The sequence below is a fragment of the Microcaecilia unicolor genome, chromosome 9, assembly GCF_901765095.1.
Source record: "Microcaecilia unicolor chromosome 9, aMicUni1.1, whole genome shotgun sequence".
NCBI lineage: Eukaryota > Metazoa > Chordata > Amphibia > Gymnophiona > Siphonopidae > Microcaecilia > Microcaecilia unicolor.
In genome coordinates, this window is record NC_044039.1 from 15,403,193 (window position 1) to 15,421,451 (window position 18,259).

Sequence of the window (18,259 nt, forward strand, 5' to 3'; positions counted from 1 at the left end):
TTATCACCGGTACAGTGGGGAGGAAGACTTGAGAAAGAGGGGAAGGAGATATCGGACTGTGGGTGGGGGAGGGGGAGGGAGTGAAGGGAGAAATGCCAAATCATGAGTGAAGGGTCACCAATACAGGTTGAAGGGAGGCCAGTAGAAAGATTAGCTCAGGATGCCTACATTTGCCAGTATAGAATTTGCGTTTACCATATAGCATTTTAGCCCCTTACTTTTAGGCAACCTTTTGAGAATTACTCGCTATCCCCCTAATTCTATAAAAGGGACCAAAAATTGTGCACATAAATTTGGGCACATGCAATTTAATTGAATAATGAGCCAATTAGTTCCAATAATTGGCTTTTTAACAGGGGCGTAGCCAGATGGCAAATTTTGGGTGGGCCTGAGCCCAAGGTGGGTGGGCATGGAATTCACTGCCCCAGTCCCCCTCTGGGTTGCTCCTTTCTCCACCCCTCCCTGCCCACAAACCCCAAATATTAAATACTTGAGCTGAAGGGGATCCCCGAACCCTGCCAGCTGAAGATTTCCTCCTCCTCCTCGAGCAGCCAGCACTCTTCCAATTGGCATCCAGCAGCACTTGCCTCAAACTGATGCTGTTGCCAGCAGGCCATGTGTGCACAGTGCTTTGGCATGTGCGAAAACTGAGCATGTGGAGAAGGGCTGGTTGCAGTGTCAGCTCAAGGCAAGTGCTTCTGGCTGACATTTGGAAGAGCGCTGGCTACCCAAGGAGAGGAAATCTTCAGCTGGCAAGGTTTGGGGATCCCCACCAGCCACAGTAAGAGTGTCACAATTTTGGGTGGGCCTGAGTCCAAAGTGGGTGGGCCCTGGCCCACCTAGGCCCACCTGTGGCTACGCCACTGTTTTAACAAGCAATTATTGGCATTAATTGAAATCAATTAACAGGTGTGTGCATAAATTTAGGCATGTGATCCATGCCTAAATTTTACATGTGTCCCAGATAAGAGGGTGTGGAAGTGGGAGGATCATGAGCATTTCAGGGCTGAGTATGAGAGTGGATTCCAGCTACACATGCAATTATTGAATACGGGGGTTCCACGCGTAATGGGGTCATTTGTACCATGCTTTTGTTGGTGCAAATGGACGCCCCCTAAATTTATGCATGACCCTTGTGCTTATGCACTATTTTGTAAACCACGCCTAACTTTAGGTGCAGCTTATAGAATAGAACTTAAGCATTTATTTTCCACGATGATTTTTTTATGCACAATTTATAGAATTCACCCCTAAATGTAAGCAGTGATTATTTCCAGCCTATTATTTTTGTCAGGCCTAAAGTAAATGGATAACTTATTCATCCAGGGGTCAATAATCAACGAGATTCAACTAGGCAGGAGACCCCCCTGCCTGGTTATAAATGGCTTGTACAAAGCTATCCCTCTAATACTCACTGACACTTAATAGAATCATCAGCACATACTTTAACCTGTATGTGAGGATCATGATTGTTGAGTTTTGGGCAGGAGCTGAATGCTAGGACCCTGGAAGTTAATTGAGACGGGGGGGGGGGGGGTGTAAGGTTGAAGATTCACTCGAGCAGCCACCACCCTTGCACAGGCTCTGTGCATATCCTTATTCAGTTTGTAACCATCAGTATTTGAAAGCATCTACCTGTTACCATTTTTGCTCAGACTGTTCAGTTCCACGCCGCTGTGAGCAACGAAATCCAGAATCTGTATTTTGTCCTTCCTGATACAGAAAAGCAGATTCATTGTCAGTAGTTTTCCAAGGAGAACGTTAATCTAGGAGTAGTGGGGTGTATGTCATGCTACACAGTGATATCAGCTGATTCATTACAGCTGGGAAAGGTCATAGCTCAGCTGAACTCCCTAGCGCTGACTGTTCTGTAAAAACAATTTTGCCAGAAATTTGGGCTAGCAGTTCCAGTATAGATAGACATCAAACATATAAACGGCGAGTGACCGACTCACTCGCAAATGCGCAGTAGAGACTTCCCTCTCTGTCCCGCCCCCACGTCAATACGTGATGATGAGGGCGGGACAGAGAGGGAAACTGCGCCGCCGAGGTTGATACCGCTCCCCCCCACCCGCCCACCCGAGGTCGCCGCTACCGTTACCCCCCCACCCCACCCCCACCCGGCCCGGGCCCTCTCTCTGCTACTAAACTTACACATCCATTCGCCGGAACGCAGCACGCACATCAGCTGAGCTGCCGTCGGCCTTCCTTCCCTGCCTGTGTCCCGCCCTCGCTGACGTTACGTCACAGGAGGGCGGGACACAGGCAGAGAAGGAAGGGCCGACGGCAGCTCAGCTGATGTGCGTGCTGCGTTCCGGCGAATGGATGTGTAAGTTTAGTAGCGGAGAGAGAGAGGGCCCGGGCCGGGTGGAGGGATGGCGGCAACTCCGGGGGGGGGGGAACGGTAGCGGTGGCGACCTCGCGGGGGGGGGGGGGGGGAGGGAGGGGGGGGAGGGAGGGAGGGAGGGGGAAGGAAGGAAGGAAAACCCCAATACCAGCCTGTTTTTACGGTCTCAACTGCTAGTAGATATAGAAATTGTACCTAAAACAGTATGCAAAAAGAAAATGAATTTCCTGATTCATCTCATGCAGTCAATTCTGAGTCTGCAGATGTAGGCTACGTCATTGTTATAAAATGTAAAACTATGAATTTTTTTCTCCTCAGTTCAACAAAGCGTCAGTCATTCACCATAACAAAGATGAAGAGCTCAGTCCATCACCTCTCGTAATATGTCAGGTGGGCCCTTGTATTTCACCAGTATCATGGCATGAGAAACTATGGCATGCTTCAAACAGATCTGTGAATACTAGACCATCAATGAAAGGCATAGATGGTTTGAAGACATAATTAAAACTGGAAGTTCCTGGGACATTTGTGGTGCTGAAAGGTGATAAGAACATAAGAATAGCCACACTGGGTCACATCAATGGTCAACGTAGCCCAGTATCCTGCTTCCAACAGTGGCCAATCCAGGTCACAAATACCTGGCAGAAACCCAATTAGTAACACCATTCCGGAATCCCAAAGAGTAGCAACATTCCATGTAGAATCTCAAAGAGCAGCTACATTCCACCCTACCAATCCCAGGGCAAGCAATGGCTCCTCCCATGTCCATCTCAGTAATAGATTATGGATTTTTCCTCCAGGAACTTGTCCAAACCTTTTTAAAACCCAGATATGCTAACCTCTATTACCACATCCTCCGGCAAAGAGTTCCAGAGCTTAACTATTTGTTGAGTGAAAAAAATATTTCCTCCTATTTGTTTTAAATGTATTTCCATGTGCTGCTGCGGCTAAGAAAGCGAATAGAATGTTGGGTATTATTAGGAAAGGTATGGAAAACAGGTGTGAGGATGTTATAATGCCGTTGTATCGCTCCATGGTGCGACCGCACCTTGAGTATTGTGTTCAATTCTGGTCGCCGCATCTCAAGAAAGATATAGTAGAATTGGAAAAGGTGCAGCGAAGGGCGACTAAAATGATAGCGGGGATGGGACGACTTCCCTATGAAGAAAGACTAAGGAGGCTAGGGCTATACAGCTTGGAGAAGAGACGGCTGAGGGGAGACATGATAGAGGTATATAAAATAATGAGTGGAGTGGAACAGGTGGATGTGAAGCTTCTGTTCACGCTTTCCAAAAATACTAGGACTAGGGGGCATGCGATGAAACTACAGTATAGTAAATTTAAAACAAATCGGAGAAAATTTTTCTTCACCTAACGTGTAATTAAACTCTGGAATTCGTTGCCGGAGAAAGTGGTGAAGGCGGTTAGCTTAGCAGAGTTTAAAAAGGGGTTGGACGGATTCCTAAAGGACAAGTCCATAAACTGCTACTAAACGGACTTGGAAAAATCCAAAATTCCAGGAATAACATGTATAGAATGTTTGTACGTTTGGGAAGCTTGCCAGGTGCCCTTGGCCTGGATTGGCCGCTGTCGTGGACAGGATGCTGGGCTCGATGGACCCTTGGTCTTTTCCCAGTATGGCATTACTTATGTACTTATGTACTTATGTAAGTGTCCCTTAGTCTTTGTACTTTGTGAAAGAGTGAAAAACTGATTCACTTTTACCTGTTCTACACCACTCAGGATCTTTCCAGGCAAGTAACAGAGATGTTAAGTTGTGTAGCCGTTGGCATAGGAAAAGATAAGTAATATAGGAGAAACATGAATCATCAACAGGGAATGTACATACACTTTGATCTCATCGGAAAGAATGGAAAACATCAATTCTACTCCTTCACCAGGATTAAAAGTAAATGATTTTGAAGCCAACCTATAAGGAAACAGAAAATGAAAACCAAAATATTGTACATACATTTAATTACGTGTTTTTTAAAACATTTTTCTTACATTGGTTTTCAAACTAGATGCTTTTCTTAGTGAAACAGTTTAGTTATTCAAGTCCAATTATTGAATAGTTATAATCAAAACTCATAGCAGATGACAGTAGATGAAGATCTATTGGCCCATTCAGTATACTCAGTGTTATTGGTCTACCCTGCTAAGGATATAACCTGGTTGCCAGCCATAGAGGTTTAACCACTTTAAGACAATGTTCCTTGTTATTCTTTCCAACCCAACAGATGTTGGAAAGAAATTATGCATAAGAAGTTGAGAATGTCTGTATTTATTTATTTTATTGCATTTGTATCCCACATTTTCCCACCTATTTGCAGGCTCAATGTGACTTACAGAGTTTTGTTATGGCATAGTCGTTATAGGATCAGGGCCGCCGAGAGGGGGGACAGGGGGGACAAAAGTCCCGGGGCCCGAGCCTCCAGGGGGGCCTGGCGCTGCCGCCGCCTGGCCCGCCCTCCGTCACTCCTAGAACTAACCTTAAGCTTCCTTTCACTTCGCAGCAAGCAGCAGCAGGTCAGGCCACTCCTTCCTTCCATGTCCCGCCCTCGCCTGACGTAACGTCCGCGAGGGCGGGGCACGGAAGGAAGGAGGAGAGGTCTGCCCTGCCGCTGCTTGCTGCGAAGTGAAAGGAGGCTTAAGGTTAGTTCCGAGGGCCCGGCTCGATAGCGGGTGGAGGGGGGCCCGGCAATCTCGGGTGGGTGGGTGGCAGGGGGTCCCGGGGATCTCGGGTGGGCGGCGACCTCAGGTGGGCGGGGCCCGGCGATCTCGGGTGGGGGGGGGGGCCCGGGGGCAGCCTTGTCCCGGGCCCAGCTCCGGCTTTCGGTGGCCCTGTATAGGATATCAGATACAGTTGGTAGTATACAAAGGTTAACTAGGGGTTAAGTAAGGGAAGAGATAACGAAGGTTTTAGGGAGTATAGAAGGTGGACTGTCATAGATGGGTGGATTCGTGAGGTAGTTTGTAGGTTATGGTTTCTCTTTGTAGGCCTTGTTGAAGAGATGTGTCTTCAGAGATTTGCGAAAGTTCGTTATTTCGACAGTAGTTTTCAGGGCTGTAGGTAATGCATTCCACATCTGCGTGCTCATGTAAGAGAAGGTGGTGGAGTCTATAAGCTTGTATTTTAGTCCTTTACAGCTGGGGAAGTCTGAGGGGAAAATAACTCTCCAAAAACTGAACAAATGGGATCCAGTTTGGTGTGCTGGATAAAAACTAAGAGGAGGCACACTGAATTTGAAGTTGGGCCAAATCAAACTAGCGATCCTAATAAAATAACTCCCCCTCCCCCCTAAAAGAAGAAATAGCCCAATGCATTTCTATGGGAGAAGTAGTTCCATAGAAACTTTGATACCCTGGAACACAGCAGTTAGGGAATTGCTCCTTTCAAATTGCCTTTCTTCTCTTCTATACTTTCCATCACACATACACAGATGCTAACAGACACCCACATACAAATATACACCCAAAGAAAAACCCACAAACACTGACTCAAACAGACACATAGACACAGATACACCTATAGACACTCATCCAGACGTAAACACGCACAAACAAGACATGCAAAAACAAAACATACACATATACACTCATACAAAACACGCACACACACACACACACACACACACACCTATAAACAAAAAAACAGACACAAATAAACAAAGAGTGTGCACGCACACACGCACACACACAAACACACACCACACAAATGGATTGAAAATAATTCCATAAGAGACACTCTGCATCTATGCCCTACCAAGTGCCCCTCCCTCTCTGTTGCCATATCACTATCCCTGCTGGACTGTCTCACGAAGGGAAATTTCATAACTGTGCGCCTGTACTTATGTGCCCTTGGCAATGCACAAGTAGGGAGGAAATTAGCACTTGTACATGAAAGAGCCCTAAATGCTATTCTATAGGGATGTATATAAGTGCTATAGTGGTAGATTCAGTAAATGGCACCTATAAAATCAGCACTGAAAAACCCCCCGCTTAAGTGTTATTCTATAAGCCGTGCCTAAAGTTCCATGCGGTTTACAGAATAACGCTTAAGTGTTATGGCCACACGTCGATTTAAGTGCGACCATTTGCACCAATGAAAACATGGTGCAAATGCCTGTGCCGAAATTTATGCACGGAGCACCGTTACTCTGTAATTACGTGCATAACTCACAGCCACACTCCCGTTCCTCCCCAAAACACCCATAAGTGTCCTCTTTCCAAGCTCCCTTTTCTGGGCCACGCGTAAAATTTTGGTGCGGATCCCACGCCTAACTTTACACGTGTAACACCCAATTAAATATAATTAGTGCCAATAATTGCTTGTTAAAAAGCCAATGTTTGGTGCTAATTGGCTTGTTATTCTCTTAACTCAACGCAGAAAAAACACAATGTCTCATCCTCTCATCACAATACAACACAAACAAACTCACCACCATAAACACCCCAGAATACACTCTTCCTGTCTCAGACAGCCTGAAAATTCTCGGAGTCACAATAGACCGAAACCTCAAGCTAGAAAGCCAAGCGAAAAATAACAACAAAGAAAATGTTCCACTCAATGTGGAAACTCAAACGAGTAAAACCTTTCTTCCCGAGGGAAATATTCCGAAGTTTGGTACAATCATTGGTGCTACGTCACCTAGACTACTGCAATGCAATATACCCCGGATGCAAAGAACAAGTTATTAAGAAACTCCAAACTGCCCAAACTGTGATGAAGCTACAATGTAGTAAATTTAAAACAAATCGGAGAAATATTTTCTTCACTCAACGTGTAATTAAACTCTGGAATTCGTTGCCAGAGAATGTGGTAAAGGCAGTTAGCTTAGCGGAGTTTAAAAAAGGTTTGGACAGCTTCCTAAAGGAAAAGTCCATAGACCGTTATTAAATGGACTTGGGGAAAATCCACTATTTCTGGGATAAGCAGTATAAAATGTTTTGTACATTTTTGGGATCTTGCCGGGTATTTGTGACCTGGATTGGCCACTGTTGGAAACAGGATGCTGGGCTCAATGGACCTTTGGTCTTTCCCAGTATGGCAATACTTATGTACTTAAATTTACGCACATTGTTATAGAATTTGGGGAAACATGCATACATTTAGATGAAGGTACTTACACCAGGTTTTCAGTGGCGTATGTGACCACGCCTAAATATACGTGCATTCCTCTAGCATATGCACTATTTTATAAACTGCATCTTATTGCAAACATAGTTTACTACTACTATTTAGCATTTCTATAGCGCTACAAGGCGTACGCAGCTCTGCACAAACATAGAAGAAAGACAGTCCCTGCTCAAAGAGCTATGTAATAAAAGTGAGCCAAGTATAGGATAATCAAGCCATTGTGACATCACTGATGAGGTTGGCTCTTATTGGTGGCCTGAGGCATTATGACATCACAATATTAGCTCTGGTTACAAGAGACTACTACTACTACTATTTATCACTTCTATAGCGCTACAAGGCATACGCAGCGCTGCACAAACATAGAAGAAAGACAGTCCCTGCTCAAAGAGCTTACAATCTAATAGACAAAAAATAAATAAAGTAAGCAAATCAAATCAATTAATGTGGACGGGAAGGAAGAGAGGAGGGTAGGTGGAGGCGAGTGGTTACAAGCGGTTACGAGTCAAAAGCAATGTTAAAGAGATGGGCTTTCAGTCTAGATTTAAAGGTGGCCAAGGATGGGGCAAGACGTAGGGGCTCAGGAAGTTTATTCCAGGCGTAGGGTGCAGCGAGACAGAAGGCGCAAAGTCTGGAGTTGGCAGTAGTGGAGAAGGGAACAGATAAGAAGGATTTATCCATGGAGCGGAGTGCACGGGAAGGGGTGTAGGGAAGGACGAGTGTGGAGAGATACTGGGGAGCAGCAGAGTGAGTACATTTATAGGTTAGTAGAAGAAGTTTGAACAGGATGCGAAAACGGATAGGGAGCCAGTGAAGCGACTTGAGTAGAGGGGTAGTAAGAGTAAAGCGACCCTGGCGGAAGATGAGACGGGCAGCAGAGTTTTGAACCGACTGGAGAGTTTATAGAATACAGTAATACCTCGGTTTTTGTTGGCTTTCGTTATTGTCGGTTTTCGTCGATTTTTTTCCGTGAAAAATTTGCCTCAGATTTCATCGGCGTGCCCACGCGACCTCGCTGCTAATTTTGCGAAAACAAAGGGCGACCCACAAATTCTCCTGCTCATTGATTCATATGGAAATAATTGCCTCGGTTTTTGTCGGTTTCGGATTTTGCCGATTGTTTTCAGACAGATTATTGACGAAAACCGAGGTATCACTGCAGTACTATGCGCGTTATTCTGATGTGCCTACATTTTAGACGCAATTTAGTGAATCCAGCCCATACTGGATCTTCAATTGATTCAAATACATCTCACACATCTTCACTGTGGATATTCTGTTATCTTGACTGGCTATGGGATCTATATGATGGGCTTGGGTAGCACTCCTTTGGGCCAGAGCGCCCTCTCCAGGTGTAGGTATGATACCATCATCTGCAGTATTTAAAAAATAATCTTTCCAGACAGATGGGAGGGAGGGTCAATAAATTTTGTGTCTAATTGTAGGGGGAAAATGACAGAATCTGTTAAGTTCTCTCTGATCAATTTAATGTATGGATTTTTTTTTTTAGACCTGCAGAGTGTAAATCCATAGCTGATCAAGCAGTGCAGACCTCTGAAAATCTGCCAACTGTTGAAAAAAGCCATCAGCAACATGCAAGCAACTCTGTGGAAAGTAATGCATCACCTGTATAGGTGCCAATTAGAAACTATGGGATATCCAGAGATTACTCATGGGAACGTGCAGCCTTCTGAAGATCTGCGCGTAATACATATCTTATGATCAACAGAAATATCTGATGAAAATAATATTCCAGCTTCTGCTGAAAAAAATGCGCACAAGGCCTTATGTTCTGTATTGATTCCATCGATAATTTAATTTATCAATTTATAAAATGCTTTTACAGTCATCCTGCCCAAGATCATGTTCAATCAAATAAACATCATGGTAAACCATTGCATAAGAATAGGCCGAAGTAAGAACTACACTGGTAATGCTTATTGTCCCTTCCCTGTCTGAAAACATTGTCTACTTCTCACTCTCTGGGGGATAAAAATTGCAAAAAGTGCTGACTGTCACCTGTGTTATCCCCTGAAATTCAGTGCTGGCCAATGTCCAGGCTCCAGCACTGAAATTCCAGGTATACTGGGGCGGTGAAAACCAAGTCAGTTAAGTGTGATGCACCTCCCGTGACCAGAGCCGCCAAGAGGGGGAGCAGGGGGGACAAAATTCCCCGGGCCTCCAAGGGGGGCCCGGCGCCACCGTACCCTCCACCCGCCCCCCTTCCGTCCACCACCGGGCCGGGCCCCCCTGAATTCAAATCATAGCACCTCACCTCGACCTCGCTCCGTGTGAAAGAAGCACAGTAGCGGCAGTCTGCGGATCGCCTCCCTTCGGGCCTTCCCTCCCTGTGTCCCGCCCTCGTCTGACGTAACTTGAGCGAGGGCGGGACACAGGGAGGGAAGGCCCGAAGGGAGGCGATCTGCAGACTGCCGCTCCTGCGCTTCTTTCACGCGGGTCGAGGTGAGGCGCTATGATGTGAATTCAGGGGGGCCCAGCCCAGTGGTGGACGGAGGGGGATGGCGACAATGGCACTCAGGGGCAGTGGCGTAGTAAGCAAGGGCAGGGGGGCCGGATCACCCCAGGCATCATCTTGGCAGGGGCACGGCAAACGACCCAGGCCCACCCAAAATTGAGGTGCTTGGCTGGTGGGGGTCCCCAAGCCCCACCAGCACAAGCCCTCCTGCCCACACACAAGAGGACCTTATTGATTGTGTCGGGGGGCACATGGACACGATGGCAGTCAATCTCCAGACTCCCCACCACACGCTTGCACGAACACTTTTTTCTCTAGCCAGCCCACACTCAGACACCCGCCTGAACAGAGTTTGCCTCTGGGAACTAGCACAGTTCAAAAATAGTATGGCCTAAAAAGAGGGTGCTCTGTCTACCTGGCCCTCTTCTCCCAAGTAGCAGGCCCTCCCTTCCCCCTCTTCAGCACAAGCCTCCTAGGGGCTCCTTTCCCTTTTACCAAGCATCAGGCTCTGGACTACACACGTGCTATTAATTATTTCATTTATTGAATGCTCCAAACTCCTCCCCCCCCCCCTTTTCACTCAGGAGGATAATTACAATATCTAAGGTTTTACTTTTACTCCTTCAACAATGAACAGGCTAATCATAGAACTTCATCTATAGGTTCCATGCCCCTCCCCCAGTATTCATTCCCCCTGGGTTCTCAGCAATACAAAGAAAACAAACCCTACTACGGAAGACCCACTAAAGTACACCTTCCTATGGCTTCATTTGTTACCCGGCCTAATGGCGAACTTCTAGAAGGTAGCGGTCATCCCTTTTCAGCTTCCTTCACTCTCTCCGTGCCCCCTCTATGCACCTTCCCAGAGTTAGCTTCATCTTAAGAGCACTAAGAGCCCACTAAGAGCCGGTACAAAAAGAAAAAAGCCAAAAAAAGATTTTTAACCTGAAACGCGGCTCCGTAGACAGCCATCTGGCATTGGCTGTCGTCACTGCAGCCGCTCCTCCTCTCCCCTCCACGTTACTGCCCCTGCAGGAAGACCCCGAAGGAGTGCAGCGACATCAGAGGGGAGAGGACGAGCGGCTGCAGAGATGACAGCCAATGCCAGATGGCTGTCTATGGAGCCGTGTTTCAGGTTTAAAATCTTTTTTTGGCTTTTTTCTTTTTGTACCGGCCGCTTCTGCTCAACAGGAGACACAGCAGCGGCCAGACAGCGTTAGTATTGGCGGCTGCGGGTGGCGAGGGGGTTGATGTGCCAGAGGGGGGGGGGTAGGGGCTGGGTGATGCGCTGGGGGGGTAGGGGTTTGGGTGATGCGCCGAGGGGGGAGGGGAGGGTCGCTGGACATGGGTGGCTGCAGGGGGAGAGGAGGGTCGCTGGACATGGATGGCTGCAGGGGGGGGCAGAGAAGAGGGAGGTGGGGAGGGGGTCCTGAGACCAGATGGGTGGCTGCAGGGGAGGGCAGGGGAGAGAAGGGACGCTGCAGGGGGGGCGGGGGGAGAGGAGGGTTGCTGGACATGGGTGGCTGCAGGGGAGGCAGGGAAGAGGGAGGTGGGGAGGGGGTCCTGAGACCAGATGGGTGGCTGCAGGGGAGGGCAGGGGAGACAGAAGGGACGCTGCAGGGGGGGCAGGGGGAGAGGAGGGTCGCTGGACATGGGTGGCTATAGGGGGGGCAAGGGGAAAGGAGAGGACGGTCGTTGGACATGGGTGGCTGCAGGGGGGGCAGGGGGAGAGGAGGGTCGCTGGACATGGGTAGCTGCAGGGGGAGAGGAGGGTTGGTGGGGAGGGGGTCCTGAGACCAGATGGGTGGTTGCAGGGGGGGCAGGGGAGACAGAAAGGATACTGCGGGGGGGGGGGGGGGATTACCTTGCTAGCGCTTGTTTCATTGCCTACTGAAATGGGCCTTTTATACTAGTATACAATAAAATATAGAAGAAAAAAATCCTTTACCATTTGGCGCATTCCAAGTGACCATTTGCAGCTGCCAAATAAAGGAGACTTGGTGTCTGTTTAAGGAAGCTTTCCTCTACGTCTCTTCTAGATTGTTCATCACCCTCCAGCAACAGCTGAATGACAGAAGTTCTGCCTTGGATCGCAGCACAATGAATTGGCAGCAAATCCTTCTTGTTCCGTATTGTCGAAGCCTTGCAAGACATCTGCAAAAGAACAAAAAAAAAGAAATTCAACAGCATAATGATGATCTTGGAAAGATGCTTTGCAAAGATCAGGGTCTAGCATAGAATGAACCACAAAAAAGATGATGGATTGGGCAATCGGAATTTTCCATCCATCTTTTATGTAGATTTAGGTAACAGAGCTTAGATTTTAAATTTTGGAAGTGAAAAGAAATGTACGGTAAAGTCTCGATTATCCGACCTAAATGCGACCAACCCTGTTGCTGGATAAATGAAAAGTTGGATAATATGGTAAAAGCAGGGTCCCGGATCATAAAAGAGAAACCGAAACCGCGTGATGTCACTGGGGATCTGTTGGATATGCCGGATAGTCGGATCAGCGAAGGTCGGGTAATCGAGACTGTGCTGTACATGCATCCAAATCTGCTGCTTCCCAGGATTTTGGAGGTCAAAATAACAATGCTAACCCGCCCCCAAAATGTAAAGAAAAATGAAGTACACTCGTACTTAATTTTTGGACATGAAATACATCCGTATGGAGGTTAACCTGGAGCTTTCTATGTACATGATTTTCTGGATGTGTCTATGTGAGAGCGTGGACATTATGACGGAAAAACATCTGTTGACTAATTGATTATAATAAAAACACAAGCGATGCCACATAAAACTATACCGTATACTTCTAAAAAATCACACATTTCCAAACAGTCTATTAATGAAGGGGTTCTTTAACTAAGCTGTATTATTCGCTGATGTGCGCCTAAGGCAGCTTAAACTGGCGTGGCGTACTGCAGGACATGGTCAGGCATCCACATTATGAACAGAGAAAACAAGGAACATGGACTTCTGTGTGGCAGAATAGGAACATCTATATTATAAAATGGCCACGCAGACATCCAGGTGAAGGAGTCTAATGGTTAGAACAAGCTGCTGAGGGCAGGAATCTAAAGGCTGGACATTTTATAATATAACATCTAATGTAATAATTCGCACCTCCAACGTTCTGAAGCTGACTCCGTGGCAGTGAAGCCGTGTAGTGTTCGTAGGGTTCGTAATCGCACTCCCGAGCCCTGCCCCGCCCTCGAGGGAACTCTGTATAGTTGCCAGGGAAAGAAACGCGACATCAGAAGGAGAAGGGACCAACCACAGGCAATCACTGTCAGTGCCCCGCTCTCCGAGGGCAGGGAAGGCTGCATGGTAACGCGACATCAGAAGGCGAAGAGACCAACCACAGTCAATCACACTCGCTCTCACTGCCCCGCCCTCGGAGGGAAGGGAAGGCTGCATAGTAACGCCACGACCAGAGAACAGAGGACCACGGTGGCGGGAAGCACACAACAATCCTGACAGGACTCTGACTTTCAAGAAAGTTGAACTCTGAGGTACGGACAGAGCACTACAAATGCTGGCCCCTACCATGACCAAATGCCTTGGATTTGGCCGGGTTTGAGTTGGCCGGCATCGGTTTCCATTATCGGCGAAAATCAACGCCGGCCATCTCTGACATTTGGCCAGCCTCAACCGTATTATCGAAACTAAAGATGGCCGGCCATCTTTTTCGATAATACGGTTCGGGACTGCTCTTTGCGGCGCTGGCCATATAGATGGCCGCCGCCATTCGATTATGCCCCTTCACGTGTATCTCTCGCTTCCACTCTCTGAAAATTAACTCCAAGGTACAGACATCAAAGGAGGAGGCAAGTGCAGAGAACAGAAGGGGAGAAGAATCATTAATGGCAAAAGATCATTACCTTGCTAGTGCCCATTTAATTTCAATGAGAAACGGGCTTTTTTTTTTTTTTACTAGTTTTATAATATAATGTTCCTATTCTGCCACACAGAAGTCCATGTTCCTTGTTTTCTCTGTTCATATTGTGTTCAATTCTGGTCACCGCATCTCAAAAAAGATATAATGGAATTAGAAAAGGTACAGAGAAAGGTGACAAAAAGGATAAAGGGGATGGGACGACTTCCCTATGAGGAAAGGCTGAAGTGGCTAGTGCTCTTCAGCTTGGAGTAAAGACAGCTGAGGGGAGATATGATAGAGGTCTATAAAATAATGAGTGGAGTTGAACGGGTAGACGTGAAGCGTCTGTTTACGCTTTCCAAAAATACTAGGACTAGGGGGCATGCGATGAAGCTACAATGTAGTAAATTTAAAACAAATCGGAGAAATTGTTTCTTCCCTCAACGTGTAATTAAACTCTGGAATTCATTGCCAGAGAATGTGGTAAAGGCGGTTAGCTTAGCGGGGTTTAAAAAAAAGGTCTGGATGGCTTCCTAAAGGAAAAGTGCATAGACCATTATTAAATTGACTTGGGGAAAATCCACTGCCTATTTCTTGGATAAGCAGCATAAAATGTTTTGTACTTTGGGGGATCTTGCCAGGTATTTGTGACCTGGATTGGCCACTGTTGGAAACAGGATGCTGGGCTTGATGGACCTTTGGTCTGTCGCAGTGTGGCAACACTTATGTACTTGGGATTCTAAATGGAATCTTGCTACTCTTTGGGGTTCTTCAAGGAATGTTGCTATACTTTGAAATTCTGCATGGAATCTTGTTATTCTTTAGAATTCTAGAATCTTGCTACTCTTTGGGGTTCTACATGGAACGTTGCTACTATTTGAGTTTCTGTCAGGTATTTGTGACCTGAATTGGCCACTGTTGGAAACAGGATGCTGGGCTTGATGGACCTTTGGTCTGTCCCAGTGTGACAACACTTATGTACTTGGGATTCTAAATGGAATCTTGCTACTCTTTGGGGTTCTTCATGGAATGTTGCTACACCTTGAAATTCTGCATGGAATCTTGTTATTCTTTAGAATTCTAGAATCTTGCTACTCTTTGGGGTTCTACATGGAACGTTGGCTACTATTTGAGTTTCTGTCAGGTATTTGTGACCTGGATTGGCCACTGTTTGAAACAGGATGCTGGGCTTGATGGACCTTTGGTCTGCCCCAGTGTGGCAACACTTATGTACTTATGGAAGTTTCAGTTGGTAAAATGGATGCCCATCTCACATGCATTTTAGAACAGGCTGTAACCTGTTCTAAAATACACATGAGATGGATGTCCATTTGTGATGTTCTGACTTGGACGTCCTTTCTAAAATGTCGCTCATAGGGGCCCTTTTAGAAAGGCGCATAAGTCCCTATTGCACGTGCAGCGCATGTCAAATCAGATTTACTGCCCAGCTAGCATGCGCACCTGGCGGTAATTCTGAATCTGGCGCACGCCAAAAACCCGTGGTAGAAAATAATTTTCTATTTTCTACCGCTGGGGCGTTACCGGTGGTAATCGACAGTCGGTACGTTTTGGACAGTTACCATGCGGGTAATGCATGAGCCCTTACCGCTAAGTCAATAGGTGGTGTTAACGGCTCAGGCTATAAATAGATGTGTACTGGGTTTAATTTTGCTGCACATCAATTTCCCGACCCCCAAAAGACTCCATTTTTCCAGACACAGTGGAGAAATGGCCCAGCACGCGGCCAATACATGCACCCACGCTGCTGCAGGCCACATTTTGGCTTGCCTTTGTAAAAGGCCCTCATAATATCATAAACTGGCCAACATGTTTATCATACAGCTTTATGTTAAAGCAAGTTATGACTGTCAGAAAACATGTCACATATTCACTAGAGGATAAGAATTAGCTACAAGTTAAAACTTTATAAATTGATGAAAGTTCCTAAAACAAGCAAAACAGAAAGCTAAAAATGCAAAAAATAATTCAACAGCGAGAAAAAGACCAACGGTCTGATTTTTTAAGCCTTTTTACTCCATATTTTGTCTATAGAAAAAAAAAGAGTCATAAATCAGATCCCTGAGTCTTGATTTCAATCTTATAAACCTCTCAAAATGAGTTTAGCTCCTGCTCCTCTTTAGGGCTGTGTTTGAGGAGGGGCACATTCATTTTAATGGTCAATAAAGCTAAAATCGATGTGCTAATTTGGGGTTTATTGACAAAATGTGTTCAGCTTCTTTTCCTTAACAAGCGGTTCTGATTGCGCACATGTGCATTGATTTAGCCATACACAAAGGTCTGACGTTTACAGAAATCACAGACAATTTTCTGAATATCCAATTTTCATGTGTCACTGAAAGAAGGCAAGTTGAGCCTAAAACTTGTATTGCTAAGATGCAAAAACTGTTAGTGGAGGGCTTCCCAAACTTCACTTCAGTGCAGTCTAAAAATTCAAGCAATCCCAGCCCACGCCAGGCTTCCTTCCTTCTCTTCCTGTGTTCCAGGACAGTCTCCACCCGCTCTTTGAGCCATGTAGACTACTGTAAGTTGTAGTAAGAACATAAGAATAGCCATACTGGGTCAGACCAATGGTCCATCTAGCCCAATATCCTTCTTCCAACAGTGGCCAAGCCAGGTCCCAAGTACCTGGCAGAAACCCAAATTGTGGCAACATTCCAGAATCCCAAACAATAACAAGATTCCGGAATCATAACAAATAGCAGGATTCCATGAAGAATCTCAAAGAGTAGCAAGATTGTAGAACCCTAAAGAGTAGCAACATTCCATGCTACCAATCCCAGAACAAGCAGTGGCTTCCCCCCATGTCCATCTCAATAACAGACTTTTCCTCCGGAAACTTGTCCAAACTTGTGACCTGGATTGGCCAAAGTTGGAAGCAAAATACTGGGCTAGATGGACCACTGGCCGGACCCAGTATGACTAGTCTTATGTTCTTAAACCTTTTTTAAACCCAGACACGTTAACCGCTGTTACCACATCCTCTGGCAGCGAGTTCCAGAGCTTAACTATTTTTTGAGTGAAAAAATATTTCCTCCTATTTGTTTTAAAAGTATTTCCATGTAAATTCATTGAGTGTCCCCTGGTCTTTGTACTTTCTGAAAGAGTGAAATATTGATTCATTTATGCCTGTTCTACACCACTCAGGATTTTATAGACCCCCCCCCCCCTTAGCCATCTCTTTTCCAAGCTGAAGACGCTGCTGCCACCCTGTGCCTCTCACTGAACCCATGTAGGCTGAGGTACAACGTCCTATGGCCATGCACACACCCATTATGTCACTGTCACAACTTTTTATTTTGGTGCAGATGTGTTGTGACTCCAAATGTAAACTTTGTAACCCCTCTTCTGGTGTCATGATCTCTAAAGTTCGAGAACCATTGTGTTAATGGCTATTCTAATCCTATATAATAAAACACACCTCCAACATTCTGAAGTTGACTGCATGGCTGAGGCATTCCTGCTCTCTGTATCCATCTCCTGAATTGACATCACGTACTTCCGGGTTCGTCACAAGCAGAAGTGACCAACCACACGAGGTTTCTCGGCTTCAGAATGTTGGAGGTGCATTCTATTAAATAGGATTGGTCAGTTCCTTGAAGCACAGCCAGAGCTCAGCGTCCTGCACAGTAACACTCAGACACCAGAGAGAGGAGGGGAGGGGGACCTGACACCAGAGGGGGGGGGAGGTATCTCTGTCACACACACTCTCTCTCTCACACTCTCTCTCTCTCTCTCTCACAGTCAATGTCTTTCTCATTCTCACACACTCTGTCTCACACTGTATCACATTCACTCTATGTGTCACACAGTCACTCACACACTCTTTTGGTCTCATACACTCAGTCTCACAGAGAGTCTGTGTCTCACACACACTCTCTCTCTCTCGCACATACTGTATCTGTGTGAAACACACTCTCTCTCTCTCATACACTGTGTCTCACATACGCACTTGCACACACTCTCATTCTCACACACACACTCTCTCTCTCTCTCTCTCTCACAGACACACTCGCACCCAGACTCACTCTCTCTCTCACACACACACACACTTGCACATTCACTCTCTCTCTCACACACAGTCACTCTCACATACACCCTCTCAAACATACACACTCCGAGGAAAACCTTGCTAGCACCCGTTTCATTTGTGTCAGAAAAGGGACTTTTTTTTTACTAGTAATCTAATAATTCTAATGCAACGACTTCTTACCAAAAACTGCAAGCAATCCAACTGAACCTTCTGTCCTGGCTCCCCGTAGCTAAGCATGTGAAGGGCTGTATTGCCATCTTCATCTACCCGGTTTACATCAGCACCATAACTCAGCAACAGCTAGGAGGAATAAAATAAAACAGAGAAAAGAAAATAAGATGATACCCTTTTTTATTGGACTAACT

The 18,259-nt window shown here is 46.2% G+C and overlaps 1 protein-coding gene across 1 annotated transcript in view; it reads right to left on the minus strand.

The window, feature by feature from the left end:
• LOC115477963 (putative ankyrin repeat protein RF_0381) overlaps positions 1 to 18,259 on the minus strand; it is a 75,736-nt gene that overhangs the window by 12,048 nt on the left and 45,429 nt on the right. The window contains exons 5-8 of the mRNA XM_030215132.1: positions 18,075 to 18,194; positions 11,912 to 12,117; positions 4,197 to 4,277; positions 1,636 to 1,713 (exon numbers count right to left, since the gene is read on the minus strand). Of these exons, the coding sequence (XP_030070992.1) occupies positions 1,636 to 1,713; positions 4,197 to 4,277; positions 11,912 to 12,117; positions 18,075 to 18,194 (485 nt within the window). The remainder of the gene's footprint in view (positions 1 to 1,635; positions 1,714 to 4,196; positions 4,278 to 11,911; positions 12,118 to 18,074; positions 18,195 to 18,259) is intronic.